At 40.4% G+C, this 16,849-nt stretch overlaps 1 protein-coding gene across 1 annotated transcript in view; it reads left to right on the plus strand.

The window, feature by feature from the left end:
* b3gat2 (beta-1,3-glucuronyltransferase 2 (glucuronosyltransferase S)) overlaps positions 1-16,849 on the plus strand; it is a 21,574-nt gene continuing 4,725 nt past the window's right edge. The window contains exons 1-3 of the mRNA XM_061285838.1: positions 1-872; positions 9,482-9,626; positions 13,161-13,309. Coding sequence (XP_061141822.1) covers positions 372-872; positions 9,482-9,626; positions 13,161-13,309 — 795 coding nt within the window. The 5' untranslated portion in view covers positions 1-371. The remainder of the gene's footprint in view (positions 873-9,481; positions 9,627-13,160; positions 13,310-16,849) is intronic.

A 16,849-nucleotide genomic window follows, 5' to 3' on the forward strand; every position in this document is an offset into this window, starting at 1 on the left:
GATGCTTCTCAGCTACGGGTGGGAGCGGTGCGCACGACCGATTTCTTGGGATTATTTTCGTCCCGTCAGAGGCTCGCTATCGACGGACAAAGGCTTCTGGAAATGTGGGCTTCTCGTCAGAGTCAGCTGGAAGTGGACAGGACGACTGGGAACACATTGTGAGAGGGAACCGGAGTGACTTCGAGGTAATAAGACCCCCCGGGAGAGTGGAGATCGGCGGGTGTTGGAATCTCAACATGACACATAAAGAACGAGTATCAACATGATCTTTGGATAATAATTTTAAAAAAAGAAAGAAAAGAGAGAGAGAGGGTCGCAATCGGCAGTTTGCAATGAAGTGAGTGGAAGAGCGCACGTTCGGTAACTTCGCCATGAAATCAGTGTTCTTCAGCCGATTCTTCATCCTGCTGCCTTGGGTCCTAATAGTCATCATCATGATCGATATGGACAGCAAAAGAACGAGCTGGACTCCGATCGATGTCCCGCGCGGCAAGCTCGGTGGCTCCAAGAACCATTCTGCCCTGCCGGTCATTTACGCCATAACTCCCACTTACACGCGCCCGGTGCAGAAAGCCGAGCTGACCCGATTGGCCCACGCGTTCCGTCAGGTTCCCCAGTTCCACTGGATTGTGGTGGAGGATTCCACGGTGCGCACGGATCTGGTGAGCCGCTTCTTGGCTCACTGCGGTGTGCCCTATACGCACTTGCACGTCTTCACACCGCGCAGGTTCAAGCGCGCCGGTATGCCCCGTGCCACCGAGCAGAGAAATTTGGCCCTGGGGTGGCTCCGGCAACACCGGACACGCCGGGACGCAGGGGTGGTCTTCTTTGCGGACGACGACAACACTTACAGCCTGGAGCTGTTTCAAGAGGTCAGACCCTTTTTGCATTTTCAGCACCGGATTAAAAAAAAACCAAAAAAAACGGAGTTGCTTTATTATGTTAATAGTCTTGAGGCGTGATAATTCCTCCATTTGAACGGTTTGTATTAGAAATACTGCATATTAATATCAATAATCAGCATAAGAAAACACAAAGGTTCCAGATGAGCACAACATTACTTTGGGAAGAGCGTCTGCACTGCCGAATTGTGGAGCGCCCACGAACCATTCCACACATGGCTGCATACCAAGAAAATCATCATCATGTTCCTTCCTAACACAAAGCTTTCTTTCAACTGTGTCACACACTTCATTTGTTCGTCTGTCCATCTTTTTTTCTATATTGCATGTCCTCATTGGGGTTCTCGCTGAGTTGGAGCATTCATCCCAGCTGACTGCATGGGTGAAAGATGGATAGCTGATTTGATCATGATGGCAATCCAACACACACTGTGACACAAATAGTTCTCCATCTTCACCCATTTATGGTCATCACAATAAGTCATGTTTTTAATTGAGTGCAGGTATGTTGTTCTGATTAGAATGAACTGGTAAGACCAACCAAAGTGCAAGCAGCAAGCCTATGTGTTCATTTAATCTTCAAGGCAGCATTCACACAAATCGGGTTATATCCATATGGTTTAATGCCACACAGCCATGCAGATTTACGAGCATAATACCTGACTTTAATAAAGGCTTCCCTGGTGAAAAATGGTTTCAGCCTCCCTGGGGAAATCAGGGCTCCCATCAACATTCAAAATTTGTTCTCCCTTTGTCCCATTTTGGGAATACCTTCAAATGACTTTAGCTGCACTTACATCTCTTTTTTTGGGTTATCCTTGGAGTGTTGATGCTGTAACTAAAGAGCTTAACTCCTATTGTTGTACCCCCACCATGCCCAGGTTACTAGCTTTTAGAATAATACAGCACTTAGATGTGCATATGCAATCTATTTATACAATTTTAAATCATACTCATCACTTTTTGAAAAAACAAATATGCTCAACAAACCAATTGAATAAGAATTTCTTATCCTTGTTCAATTTTGTGTTGTTTTTTATTATTATTTTTAGGCTTCCCTTACATTTTGGCAGCGTCGTGTGGTAAAAACAACTTTCCACCCAGGGATTGCCCTGCTGGGGTCGGTTATGCTCCGTCTTGAATGTGACAGCGTAATTCTGTAAAAGAGCATCTGTTTTATTCTCTCTGATTGAAGTCTGTCCTCCCTCACACTTGCTTTCTATTTCATTAGCAGCACTGCTGTGCCAGTAATGGTCTGTCATAGAAAGACAATGGGCTGTCATGCAGCAGGAGGAAACCTGGAGCGAGCCACTGCAGGCTAAAGGCTGGATGATGACATAAATAGAGAGGGAGCTTTGTTTTAGAAATCAAATGAATTTAAGCAGCTTTTGTTTATATTTGCATATTATGAGAGAATGTCAAAAGAGTGTCATTCTTCCATGTCTTCTGCCTCCAGCCCTGCTCTCTGTTGATACTTTGTATAGACTTTTACTTTTCAACTTTCGTTCGCTTCTGGGTCCAAATCCTGCTCCACATGGGACATATTGAATCAATACAGGGATAATCCCTCCAATTGACATGAATTTAATTCCATCAGTATGTTAATGATTACACACAAAAATGAATGTAGTTTTTTTTTTTTCTTTGCTAATTTACACAAACAAAGTCAATTGTGTTGGTCAAATGGGACCTAGATTAAAAAAAAAAAACTCCTGGTCTTTTGTTTGTGTAATGCAAGTCTGGGAAGTCATAAAGGATTATCATTTCCAATGCTTTAGGTAACGCAAATTTAAATTTAAAAATATTTTAAAAAATAGTCAAACTGTAATTTACATAATGAAATGTTGCACAAATGCATTGCATTGATTTTGCACACATAGCACGTATTTTGGCAACATTCACACATCTTTTTCAATATCACAAATTCATTGCATATAAATTCTCAGAGAGCGCTTTCGGGGTTAACGCAATTCCCAAATTCAGGACCCTAAAGTCGACCTAAAATTGCGCTTTAGCTGTATTTTGAAAACCTCCTCACCAGGTTTTCCAAAATCCATCTCACTGCTATCACTGCTTTGATGTTGATTACATTCAAAACAGACTGCCCAGTCCGTTATGCCCTAAGAGACCACAGCAGAATAATCAGCTAAATGTGTTACACACAACCATTTCTTCCCTCTGATGAAAAAAACATTGGGACGTAGCAAATGTTTAACAAGGCTCCTCACTCTCGGACTGGAGAGAAATCAGGTGGAAAGGCGATTTGCATTAGGCTCAGCGTTAAATGCCTTGTAAATGTAGATGGAAGTTCTTCTGACAGCAGGGAAGGCCTCGGTGGCCGTGACAGCTCGCCACAAAATGACAGTATCTTGAATAACAGCGGCAATTACTAATCCAGTCATCCATTTGTTGTTAGCCATTTGAGTCTCTGTTGGGTGCAAAGAAGTGCAAGCTTGTGGCTACCTCGCTTTCTTATTCCTGAAAAGCTGACTGTGGGAACGAAGGGGCTTTCAGCTGACGCCAGCAGAGCAGAACCGTTTGATGCAGCTGCGGAAGCCTGTCATCTAGGCAAGACTTTCGTCAGACCTTTTTTTTATTTATTTAAATAATTTAATTCCACTAAGCCCAGACAGCTTCACGGCGTACATTGCTTAGATTAGGGTGCAGGTATGATGCGGAGATGGAACCCGAAACGTTTATAGAATGAAGATTCCATGCATTAAGGCCATTATAAAGGTTATTTAAAAGACATTCCAAGTATTTGACTGCCTGCATCAAATCAGATCAAATACAAGTACAAAAAAGTTGATAGATTTATAGCTCGTTGCCTTGTTTTGTTACAGTCGCTGTTGATCATTAAGTTCATGTATTGCTACATCCTTTTCCAAGCCTTCCTTTGTGGAGTTCCAAGCCTTGACCGCTCTCGTATGATTAAAATAAGACACAAAGAGGAAGTGGTTGGATCAAGGAACCGGAGGGATATGACAAATTCAATTTTTCCAAAGTCCCTATGAGCAGTTATCCTAATTACATAGTGTCGTGGGTGAAGTGAAAGAGGGGGTTGTAATGTCGGAGGAGAGAAGCGGAAAGGAGACCGACCTCGCTGTCTGAATTCATTCCTTGTTAAGAATGGAGAAGAGAAGATGGTGACAGGAAGGCGCAACGCTTTTAAGTCCCATTGTAAATGTGAAAAGGTGTTTTGCATCCGTTCCGTAGAAGCTTAGGTTGAATTACAACCACTTTCTTGAAGTTGCTGAAATCCAATTGACCCCAATGAGAAAGATGCTTTTGAATTTGATCGAGACATTCCTGGTTAAATAAGAATAAAATACAAGTAAAATATTATGTAATTGGTTTAGGGTGAAGTCTGTCTTTTGCCCCAAATAATGGTGGAGCCAGCATACAATCTTCAACTGCGATGCTGATGTGCTGCATCACAAGGTTGGCACACAGGATGAGCTGCCAAAATGTTCTCGCTGTCCCTGACATCAATTTGCCATGGCCGCTACCGCTACTGCTGGATTATCAGCATAACATTTACTTTCCATCACTCTAGTTTCTAGAAAACGGTGGGAAAAAAAAAAGGGCATGCAGCAGCAATGCTGCAGAGAAGCAGCTATGTCAAAACTGCAAGTTATTCCACATTCATCATTGTTCAAATGCAAATGAGAGATTCAGCAATTCAGTCCCATGAACACCATACAACTAATAACAGATACTTGGGGTCATTGCAATTCATTTAAAAAAAGTCTTCCCTTTATTCAGAAAGTGAAGGTTTCCTCACACAATCATATTTTAAATAGAGCTTGCACTTTATGAAGCAAGCACAGTAGGTGCACAAGGTATGAAAGCACCTTCATCTATTTTGTATAAACCCACCAAGCATTCAACCTTCACACATATAATGCACCATTGCATTCCAGTTTCATAGCTCATCCCCAGCCCCACTTAATTCGATTCATTCATTTTCTCCTCGCTCACTTTTTCCTCTGACTGCCTCCTCCATGCATATTAATAACACAAAGATAAAAATACACATGATTAAAATCAAATCCCAACATTCACACGCTGAAGGCTCTTTCTTCAGGGTAGAAGGTTGGAATTGATGGATTTGATTTTATAGATGACATGATTGAGCGTATGCACAATTCATTCCTTAGCTACAGTATTTGTTTGCTGGCTCGAAGTCAGATTTGATTATCCGGTGGACTTGAATTGCTCTGAGACCTTCGCGGGTCCAATAAACACGATTCCGCACCTTTTTTTGGTCACCCGTGCGTCATATGTTTACTGACTGAGTCGGTGTCATTTGTCACGACTCGCTGTTTGTCATTTAATGTGCGGGAAAGATGAATGATTTGTTATTGGCGGGCAGCAGTTGCCCTTGGGTGAAGTGATAATGAGATAGGAGCTACTGAGAATTGACACGTCATTGTATTGTGTGCCGTAGGCTTCCGGCTGTAAAAACTAAATTGATATGTGGCAGAAGCCAGCACATATTCATCTGTGATGTTAAAATACAGATCAGAGAGGCGAGGCTGTGGTCAGCTCTCAAAAGTGCAAGTGCACCGAGTGGTCGTGAAGGTTGAGTCATTTCATTCACCCTTTTCTGTTATAATATTGGAAATATAATGAGTGATTAAACTAACAGGTCCCTTATTAGCTCTTCAACAGCAATTGAATTTCAGATATTTTATCATAAAACATTTACTTTCCCTCTGTTCAAACCTTCCATATAAATTTCCAGACATAATTATCCGAGCTATATTTAACTCATTCGGTGCCATAGACGTCAAAGATATGAACTGGGTTGGGAGTGAATGAGTTAATAGTTGTGTAATTCAAGAACACATCACACAGTGGTAACGGTGAACTGGGTAGACTGGATTTTATTTCCGCAAAGACTAAAATTTTAAATGCAGTTCATCACCTCATATCTGGAAATCGGGTTAGGGTTTTCCTGACACTTGCCGACTTGATATGTCATAAGATGATGATATATATCTGATATGGGAAATGGGAAATACCCAGAGCAACAAAATAATGTCCCCTAAAACAAAATTAACATAATTGGAACCAAGCCTTAAATTAGACCAACGATGAGCATTTTCTCAAATAATTCCTCCATTTGATTTAAAAATGACAAAACTGAGTTTGTATTCAGTGGTTCAGCTAGAACTTTACCAAAATATATCATTTTCATCTTTTCATTTGTGCTCGGCGTAGACTTATTGAGCTGAACAAATAAGAGTCTCCATTTCAGTCTGAGACTTTTACAGAGAGATATTCAATGAAATATTTTTTTCCGAGGAAAATAGTTCACACACGTAAAATGAAAATGGTTACATACATCATAAACAAATCAAACATTGATTTATGTGATGCTGATTAGAAAAAAATCCTATTTTCATGGCTGGGTATAAATGAATGTATTTATTGACAGTTGACACTTTCTTGCAATCCATTTGTGAAACCATGTTCAAAAACAAAGTACAATTTATTCTGAAAATTGAATTACAGGGCGGTGAATTTTTAGATTCTCCTTTTCCTTCACTTATTTTCCCGTCACTTCATTTCTGGGAACAAAACAGAAATGCTCCGTGCAATATTTCCGCAGCATTTATGACACAGTAATAGTTAACGGTCTACTCAAACATTATTAGAGCCGTATACACGCCATTATAGATTAAAAATCACCTCGTGTAAAGTGCTTGGTTTCCAAACACAGATGGGAGGTAGTTAAGTGATTTTTATCGTAGCATCAATCGTGTTTCAAACTGAGCATTGTATTTTTGATGACTTTCAAATGTATACAGACTATTTTTGGGGATTCAATTCCTCCCAAAAAGTCTGCTTGGATGTTATTAATTTGCTTCACTGCTCATTTGGATAGCGTAGCAGTCATTTCCATCTCAATGTCGGCCCAATTACAAACCAATTTTTTGACAAGTTTTGTCAGCGTCTCACTATATCTCCATTATCGGCATGATTTTATTCCATTGGCTGAATTTCCTATTAAACAGGCCAGGCTGTATAACAGCATGAAGTATATGCTCAGCTAAACCTATTTGTATAAATCCAGGCTTAACTTGAAGTTTGTGTTGTAAAATATCCCTGTGACGGCAATAATGTACAGATGGTAGTGTGTGTAAAGCTGTTGCCTCACTGAAAAATAATGCACCATCTGTTGAAGTACTTTCAACCATCCTCCCATTTCCCTAAGTAATGTCACCTTTACGAGACTGTAGGGATGTGTAAAGCATGTATGTGCTATGACACTGCAGAGGACTTCAGAACTAATTGTTTCGGGTCACTCGCCGTTTTGAGTCCGAAATCCCTAACTGCAGCATGTATGAGCTGCAACAAGTAAATAGTGTGACCTCATACCACATCATTAAATTCAGAGTGGAGCAGAGTAAACAAAAGATATCAAGGGATAAGTTTGACAAGAATATTTCATGCTTTCCTCATGACATGTGACTACTGAGCATAAAAAAAAAAGCTTTATACAAGAAAGTGTGTTCTTTTTATTCTCACAGGTGGAGTGAAGTGACCTTTTGGTTTCCCCAATCTCAATTTCTTTTAGGTATCTGTGGTTGAAATACTTAAACCGGAGTGTGCCCAACAGCATTAGAATAAAAATCAGCAAAGCCATCACAACTTTCAACGCTAAATGTTGTCTACAAATGTATCCATCCATCCATTGAATGGTTGTTTGTCTATATGTGCCCTGCGGCTGACTGGCGACCCGGTCCAGTGAGTACCCAGCTTCATCAGTTTGGATAGGCGCCAGTTCACTATAGCAACCCTAATAAGGACAAGCGGAACAGAAAAGTAATGAATGACTGTCCATGAGAGCCAGGATTTTTTTTTTTTTTACTCAACGGTAGAAAATACAGCTTCAAGAGCAACATAATGAATTTCTCAGATAAACCGTGGGGAGCCTTTGTGGCATTTACTGGATACATAGTATAAGTAGCACATTCAAAATGTTACATTATTCTTTGAACACCAACAGAGAAAAAGTAATACAGGGATTCAAAAAAACAGGAACCTTGGAAGTCAAAGGAGTCACATGCAGTGCTATGCCTGACAAACGTTTGTATTCTGAATATATGAAGCTCAGCCTTCACTAAAGTGTCAAACTCGACTGTGCTTTGAGATAATGTATTCAAAGTAGTGTCTCATCAGCAGTCAAACCAGGACTTCAGCATTAAGCCAAACAACAAGCATGCTCCAGGATGAGTGTCAGCCTCTCTTCTCTTTCCAAGGCTTCTTTTCATCCTTGATTCCACAAGGTGGAAGAGCTTTGAGAATGACCTAAGAGAGCCCGGCCAGGCAGCAGCTATGGAGAAACCAGGGAAGGAGGTTTAATTCTGATAAGGTTCAACTCAAGGGAGGGGGCAGTCAGAAGAGGGAAAGAGCTTCAAAGCAGTTTCCATCTGTGTGGCTCAGAGGCGGTGGACCTGAGGGTCCGGCCATGACACGGGTGTTACAGTGGTGAGCCAAATAGCAGAATAGAGCGGTAAATTCAAGCTGAGCTCCATAATTATCCCAGCCAACATTTCAGAAAAAAGATTTAGTTCAAGCTATTAATGTTACTCTCATCTGTGGGATTAAACTGCACAAGACAAAAAGACTCATGTGTTGTTTAAGAATGGCCCGCGATGGAAAATACCATTGACGTTTTGGGTTTAGAACCCCATGCAGACAGATAATAAAATAGTCACAGACATATGTTCTCGAGCTACTAAAAATAACAAATATTAAAACCCTTTTCTGCCCAAGTTAATATTTCTGAAAAGGTGCATATTTTTTGGGTCCTTAGGTGTCCCTAAGTACGAATATGCCGCGCTGTTTTGGTTATGACGTCGCGTATATGAAATATGCGGCATCTATATATAGACTATGTGCTGATACGTGCACAAAAATCGGAGCATTCTGACGATTTGCAAGTGTAGCGTCATGTAATTTATTTGAATGTTCGGAGATAGTTGTGTTTTACACGTAACAGCTGTCTGCTGTCTTGGAGCGTCTATATATAGACGAAAGGCTGAAACGGGATATATAGCACTTTACTGTGACATTTGAGTCTTGCATGATTTTATTATCCTGCCTTCCATTCACCAAGGTGGGGCACAGTTCTTGTAGAGAAAAGATAGCATAAAGTGAGTCGTGCGTGTGCATTTGTGTATGCGTGCGTGCATGTGTGTGTGTGTGTGAATGTGCGTGCATACTATGTTGTTTTGTCATGAGCACTTGCCTGGTGGCTTTTTGCGTGAGCGAATAGCAGTGGGTGGCCAGAGTTAGAAAATAGAAAATAACACAAACACACACAATCACAGTAGGACAAGCTACAACCTGTGAGTTTGTTAGATAAAGGGAGCCTGAGCTTTGTATGGACTGACCAAATGTAATATATAATCATATACGTATATAATAATATATATTTACATTTATATAATGTATATACAATAATATATATGAACATGTATATTAGTACTGTATGCCAAGTCATTTTATGTTATGTTCTTTTGTTAAAACTGATTGTAGACTTACACTGACTATTTATTTTCTAGATGCGGAACACTCGACGTGTATCTGTGTGGCCAGTGGCGTTTGTAGGTGCCAGAACATATGAGCGCCCAATAGTGGCAGGGGGCAGAGTTGTGGGCTGGTACACTGGCTGGAGACCAGATCGTACCTTTGCCACCGACATGGCAGGTAAGACATAATTCATTCAAAACAATTGGGATTTTTTAATATTCATCTTCTGATAAAAATGTTCTAATTTAATTTTAGCAAAATCATTTTGATGGTGCTCTGGCTTGTAATGAGGTCTTAATTGTTGTCTGTGTGTATTTATGAACTCACAGACAATTTAAAGATTCTTATGGGAAGCAAATGGTTTGAAATTCAAACAGAATGGAATTAAAACAAGTCTCAGAGCAGATGGACTTGGCGGTTCCACTGCACTTTATCCTAAATAGAAACATTTCAGCCACACATTTACTTGATGTTGATTACCAGGAACCAAAGCATAATTAGAGTTGATGGCACGAATGCTTTCAAAACACATATGTCCACAAAACTGCCAAATGCACTGCGGCCGACCACACATGCACTCACATTATCTCGAATATGCACTTGTCTGCCCCCGGGATTATTGTTAATTAAACCCTCATAACAAGAGTGAGCATCTCTTTTTCTATCTACTGCCTTGCTCCACCACAACAAGCACTGCCAGCACGCTCTTCTTCTCTTTTGCCTAATTTCCCTCTTAGACTCTCACATACAGCGGAGTAAAAGAACAATTATCCCTCTTACTTTTGTTGCATCCATTTCGCATCTTTTAAATCAAGAAACAATTTTCTGGCTCAAATTGTTTGTTTTGTTAACCCACTTTGAAAATCCATTTGTAGCAGAAGGTTGACAAGACAAAGTCGTTCTCCATAAAATTTGCCAAACGTCATTTGTAACTCGCTGGATTCCAACAGAGCTAACACAATGCTGATGCAGAACCCAAGAGGGAACTGAAAGCTGTTTTTCATCTTAAAGTGGGAAAAACAACAATGCAAAAAGTAAGGATTTGACAAGAAGGCAAATACACATACAAACACAATAATTATCCTCATATTTTCACTTGTGCTAAATCATTTCACAGTAGCTAGATTTACAGCAGTAGCAGCATAATCCAGCAATTCTTTGCATTAATTTGTGCTCAAACAACAAACGATGTGCTGAACCAGTCACCATACTTGATTCACTTTTAAACGATTATTCATCGGGTGACAATGAGGTGACTGTGAGCCCTTGAATGGGTGCCAGTGCTCGCTCGAAAAGTTTGCCGTTGGACAGCGCTGCATTGTTCTAACCGCACGAAAGCGGCGCATCTACAATGTGACCTCATTGAGCTGTACACAAAGGAGCCACGACCAATTTCGTGCATGTGTGTGTGTGTGTGTGTATATAAAGCAGGGACACGCAATAGCGCACTCAATTTCATCATGAATCTTTTCAGAATGACACACCTGCCAGCACATGAATTGATGCCAGCGGACTTGTGTACATGATCCAGAGAACTGACAAGCGTGCAATTGTCTAAGCCACATCAGAGCAGCATCTCTGCAAATCTGGGCACAGGTGCATCTGTGCACACACAGCAAACAACAAAACACACAAACACAACATGCCGGCGCTGAGATGCCGGGGACTTTGCCCAAGTGGTGCTCGCTGTCGGAGAAGTGGTCGCTGAGAAGGACATGAAAGTGTTTAACCCGGAGTGACCTTGTCGGTTAGATGCTGCTGCTCCCGAGGCAGTGAGATGGGAGACTCTCTGCACGAGGTTACATCACAACAACATATATATACGTATGCACACATATAAATATATAGTATGTATGTATAGTATGTAATTTATTAGATTATATTTAGTATATATATATATATTATTTATATTATAAATTATATTAATATATATAATTACCTAAAAACTTAAATGAAATAATGCAGACCATTCTGGGTTTTTAAAATGACTGAACATAAAAAATCAAAACGGTTTTCTTGCATATGTGTAACGGAATCTACTGTGGGCAGGCAGCTGACCTGGCTTAAAACTTAACTCATTGATGTATGTGCACGGCCAGAGTTCCTCTGTGTGAGATGGATGCTGACACATATCTCAAGAGGACTGCTCTCTGCGAGTGCTGCGTTTCATTAATTCAACATTGCTGCAGTCAACAACATTCTGCTCAGACAGGAGGAGAAGGAAATGAGAGATGGTCAGGATGCTAAATTACTCAAGGAGAATTCCCCAACTATAACCTTGATTGCCATGGTGCGCTAGCCGCTAACGATTTGCATAAAAAAATATTCCATCGTTATGATTAGACCTTGCATGACGACTGCAGCTAGTTCTGAAAGGATGAGGTCCCTGTGAGCAATTCTGTTCCATTAAGTGCACCCACACTTTCATTTGTCACATTGACATTTGGGTCCATGTCATTATCACCGTAATGGAAATGTTACTTTGATTAACATTAGTTATTACATGCCCTTCATCGTTTAATTATGCACATGTCAGACAACATGGCCATACAAATCATACATAGGTTACTGACATTGGGTATTATTATTTTTTTTTTTTGCCAATCTCCGGGATCAGACTAACAACCTCCCCCTCTTCAATTACCCCAGTATACCTTTTTGAAATGTGGAAATAAGACAGAATACCTGGAAAAAAAACTTTAAAATCAAGATAATGAGGCGGACATATCAACAACTACTCCATTATACTGCAGTTGACGCAATAGTTAAAACTACAAAAATAACCACCAGTAGTAACTAAATGTAAAATAAGCTTGAAGATGTGCAGTCATGAAGACGACTCTGTGGAGTAGTGTCAACTCCCCAAACAACAAACGAGTTATAAACAAGTTGATCTCACCGAGCATTGGGCCAATTAGCCGCATTAATCCGTTTTCATTGAGGGCTGACGATCACAGATTTTTATATATTCAAAACAACTGGAGGCAGTCAGATAACCAGAGGCCCCGGTCTTGAATTTTAAGTACTTGTGTCAATAAAAATGACTTAATATGCTCATAAAACCCCTGGCAAACACAGATTAACTACAGGCCAAGGCAGAGAGAATACTATTGTCATCCTAGCAGAGGCTAGCACAAATATTCGTTGAATTGGCAAAAAAGGAGGAGGTAGGTGGTGCCATTTTAAAATCATTATTTCAGTGTTCAGCCTACTTCCTGCACAAAAAGCAGTGGAGTAGATTGTGACATTTTCCAGCAGACATGAAGGTGTTCACTACATTTTGCTGAACATTCATGAGAAATTGCTTTGTACTAGAGTTCTTTATACTTTAGCTCAAAATATCAGTCCTCCCCACACACATGAATTTTAATAAACTTTTAACTAGATTGATTAAATCTTATTGCAGACAGTCCATTATAACGCTCTATAAAAGCTCGTCTCTGCATTGTCATCAGTCTTATGAAGCTTTCCAAAGCGTCCCATCTCCATAATGCAATTACCGCTGAGGAATTGCATACCCCTGTGCTAAATTAATTTCTTATCAGCCATATCATAGTCATTAGATACATGAATGCGTGCTATCATCATTACCTGGTGTGATCATAATAGCTTCATAATAGGCTTTTAATGCATGCTGGCTAACCTCTTCATGCCACCCCTCTGTCCTTGTTGCACCTTGTCTCCCTCCCTCCCCTTTTTCGTTTGCCACAGGTTTTGCTGTGAACCTCCAAGTCATCCTGGCCAATCCAAGGGCACAGTTCAAGAGGCGCGGCAGCCAGCCCGGAATGCAGGAGACCGACTTCCTCAAGCAGATCACCAAGGTGGCGGAGTTAGAACCCAAGGCCAACAACTGTACTCGGGTTAGTGAGACAGACCCACTGAAAGTCTTTACAGCAATACAACAATGTTATTTGACATATACCCAATCCATAAATGTAGCTTGATACTGAAGCATTTCACTAGGTTGAGGTCTTTTTCTTTTACATATCCACGGTGCACTTGACGGTTTGGTGACTGAAAGTCGACTAAACGTTTCAACAGCAGGAAGTAGGTCTAAGTTGTGGCGCAGGTGGTGTAACACAAATAGCTTCAAATGCGCTCATATTCCTATCACTCAATAGTGACCAGTCTATCTATCCATCCATCCATCCATCCATCCATCCATCCATCCATCCATCCATCCATCCATCCATCCATCCATCCATCCATCCATCCATCCATCCAAGAACCAACCAACTAACCAACCAATCCGATAACCTATCAACCTTTATTGTAATGTTGGAGGAAACCAGCATGCCAGGATAAAACTGATAGAAACACAAGGATAATCACAATGCCTAAGGTTTTACTGTGTGTGTGAGAGAGATCGAGAGATAAAAAAAGAATTGCTTGAACTCGCAATGGCTGTTCTCTCCCCATTACTGTATTGACAGCATGAGTCATGCATAAAGCCAGTGGCCTGCTCTAAACGTAGACGTACATAGCTTGAATAGACTAGAAACACTTTTATGTGAGACAGTCAATTGTGAGTCCCGTGCTTAGACAGCTTAAATCGATGGTGCTCATCTTAAATCACTGCAACCCCTTTTTGGCACGTGGTTTTATGAAGCCACTCATCCTTTTGACAACCGTCACTAAGGTGCCTTCAAATACCTGCTGAGAAATGGATTCTATTACACGCTTTCAAGGGAATCATCAACTAAAAGTATTACGGTCCAGTGTTTCCAGGGTAAACAGGTTATATTTATTAGCCCCCCCCCCTGTTGTTTTGGCACTATTGGCATTTGTTACTGAACAGAAGATGATATTCCGACCAAAATGCACTTTCCTTGCTATAACCCAATTATTCCATTATTAGTTTGAAATTGATGATGATGATAGAACTTTATTCATCCCACAGCAGGGAAATTTACTTGCCACAGCAGCCCATACAAGTGCAAGAATACAAGAGCCAAAATATCAAAAAAGGATAAATAACAGACAAGGACAAAGACAAATGCCGCTAGTAGAGACGAAACAATTTTATCAGATGCCGCGCATGTTGTAGAGACAGAGGGAATGAAGGACCTGCGGAATCGTTCCTTCCTACACCGCGGCTGTAATAGTCTGCTGCTAAAGGACCGCACAATGTCATGGAGGGGGTGAGAGGTGTTGTCCATGATGGATTTCAGCTTAATTAACATCCTCCTCTACCACTAGTGCACTAGTAATCAAATGGTCACATATTCCAGGTTATTTCACGCCAGGTATTAAGCATTATTTATTTAATAAAAGATCATTTTCACAAATTAAAATCATAACTGTGTAGCCAACAAAAAGGAGAAGCACATTTTAATTTCTCACTTTTACTGAAACAGTAATCATGTGCTGATGGCATCTTCTTCTCACTTCCAGATTCTGTTTGCATACTTTACGTCTCCTCTTTTCCCATTAGGTGATAATGGAATTCTTTTTGAACTGGTTCTGCATTAATGTAAGTTTAATGTATGCATGAACCATAGAATTGCTGCGTGGCCAAGGTTGGCCCCTCCGCCCCAACTTAATGTTGCTTTCAGGTTAAGGCAGCGACGTCACGATGTGGGGCACATTAAATATTGAATCATATAAGGGTGCTTTCTAGAATGTTGAAACATTTCAACCCACAGGCCAGCTCCATTTTGTGTCCAGTGTAGAAAAATATTAGTTTTATTTTATATGGCGATGAAAAGACTACAGTTGAAACTACTTCTCCTTATGGAGTGTATGTGCGCATGTGTGTGTGAGTGTGTGCGTGCGTGTATGTGGCACTGCAGTATATCCCTGGAGGATTATTGGTTAATGTCTCCTACAGGAAAGAGGATAAATATTCAGACCTGCTGGCTCATCATTTCCAGTCGACTGCTGCTGCAGCTGCTGCTGACAGCTCTGTGTTGAAACTATCGCTACGATTATCAGCCCCATTACCTTTAATGGGGCTGATATGAATGCTGGCCTTTAACAGTCTGTGACATCATCAGTCATTTCAATGGCAGGGTTGCAGTTATGAGATTAATTTGAGAATGAAAATATATGTCACAGTGGCATCATTACTCAGTGAAGGATCATTCCAGTCACAATATGACACCATTCAGTTCATTAATTAGGCTGACGTCAGACATACTTGGGTGTTCCTCTCGAAATGGGCCGTGTTGCTCAGAGTAGTTTGGTACGAGCGTCTAAAACGCAGAATCAGGGACTTTTTTGGTGACATTCCATCTGGTACAATTGAGTTGCAGCTGTATCCATAGCTTAATGTACGTCAATGGTAAAAACAAAGGTGTCAAAAGTATTCATTCACGTTCATTACTCAAGTTAGAATTATAAACATTAAGGTTTAGAAAGACAGACAAAAAAGCTTGTTGGATTTCCTCCATTTTATCCTAGTGCACACGTGTCAAACTCAAGGCCCGGGGGCCAAATACCGCCCGCCACATCATTTTATGTTGCCCGCGAAGACAAATTGTGCATCAAATTTGTGTGTCATTACTAGAATTGCAAATTGTCTTCACTTTAATCTTTTTTTTTTTAAATATTTGACCAGTTTTTACTCGTCTGATTTGAAAACGAGTTATTTGTTAGTTTGTTTTGTAGCTTTTACTGTATATAATATGAGGTGCTCATACATTTATTTGGGTTGACAGTCATAATGGCCCTCCGAAAGAAGCTATTACTACAATACGACCCGCGAAAAAAATTTGTTTGCCACCCCTGTCCTAGTGGGTGTCAAGAAAAAGGATATCCTCCACCTGAGTGTCGAGTTTTATAATACAAATGCTCAGCAAGAGGATGTGTATTTATTTTAGTCATTTCTAGCTGTGTTTGAGTGAAGGAAGACTGTATTTTTGCTGTTAAATCTCTTTTGATCATCAGCACCTTTGAGTAGTAGCACACATAAAAGCTTTACAGGAAATCGATGGTAATGTAATCCCGCTGCAGTTGTTGCAGTTGGAAAGATCTCCTTTATTAGGGCGAGCAACAATCATGGCTTGCTTCCATGCTCCAAGGCTAGTTTCATTGCACCAAAGTTGGCTGCGGATCTTTAGTTGCTGCTGTGAAAGTTAGCCTTTTAGCTACAGCGGTGACCTCGATTCATGAAGCTATAAAACGGTCTTCTAATTGCATTCTTTTCTGACTGTCGAGCAAGAATGTTATATGTTCAACTCATAATTGAAACTTGCATCATAGAATATATACAGTTGAAATAGTCATAATAAAATCTCATTTCACTCATTCACTGCCATTGACACATATAAACGTTCACTGGCAGCCCAGATAAAATACAACTTTGACGTCTATATGCGTCAATGGCAGTGAATGAGTTAATATTATAATTCATCACAAATTCCTTGAGATGCCTCGCTGTTGATTTATTAAACATTTTG

The sequence above is a fragment of the Syngnathus typhle genome, linkage group LG8, assembly GCF_033458585.1.
Source record: "Syngnathus typhle isolate RoL2023-S1 ecotype Sweden linkage group LG8, RoL_Styp_1.0, whole genome shotgun sequence".
NCBI lineage: Eukaryota > Metazoa > Chordata > Actinopteri > Syngnathiformes > Syngnathidae > Syngnathus > Syngnathus typhle.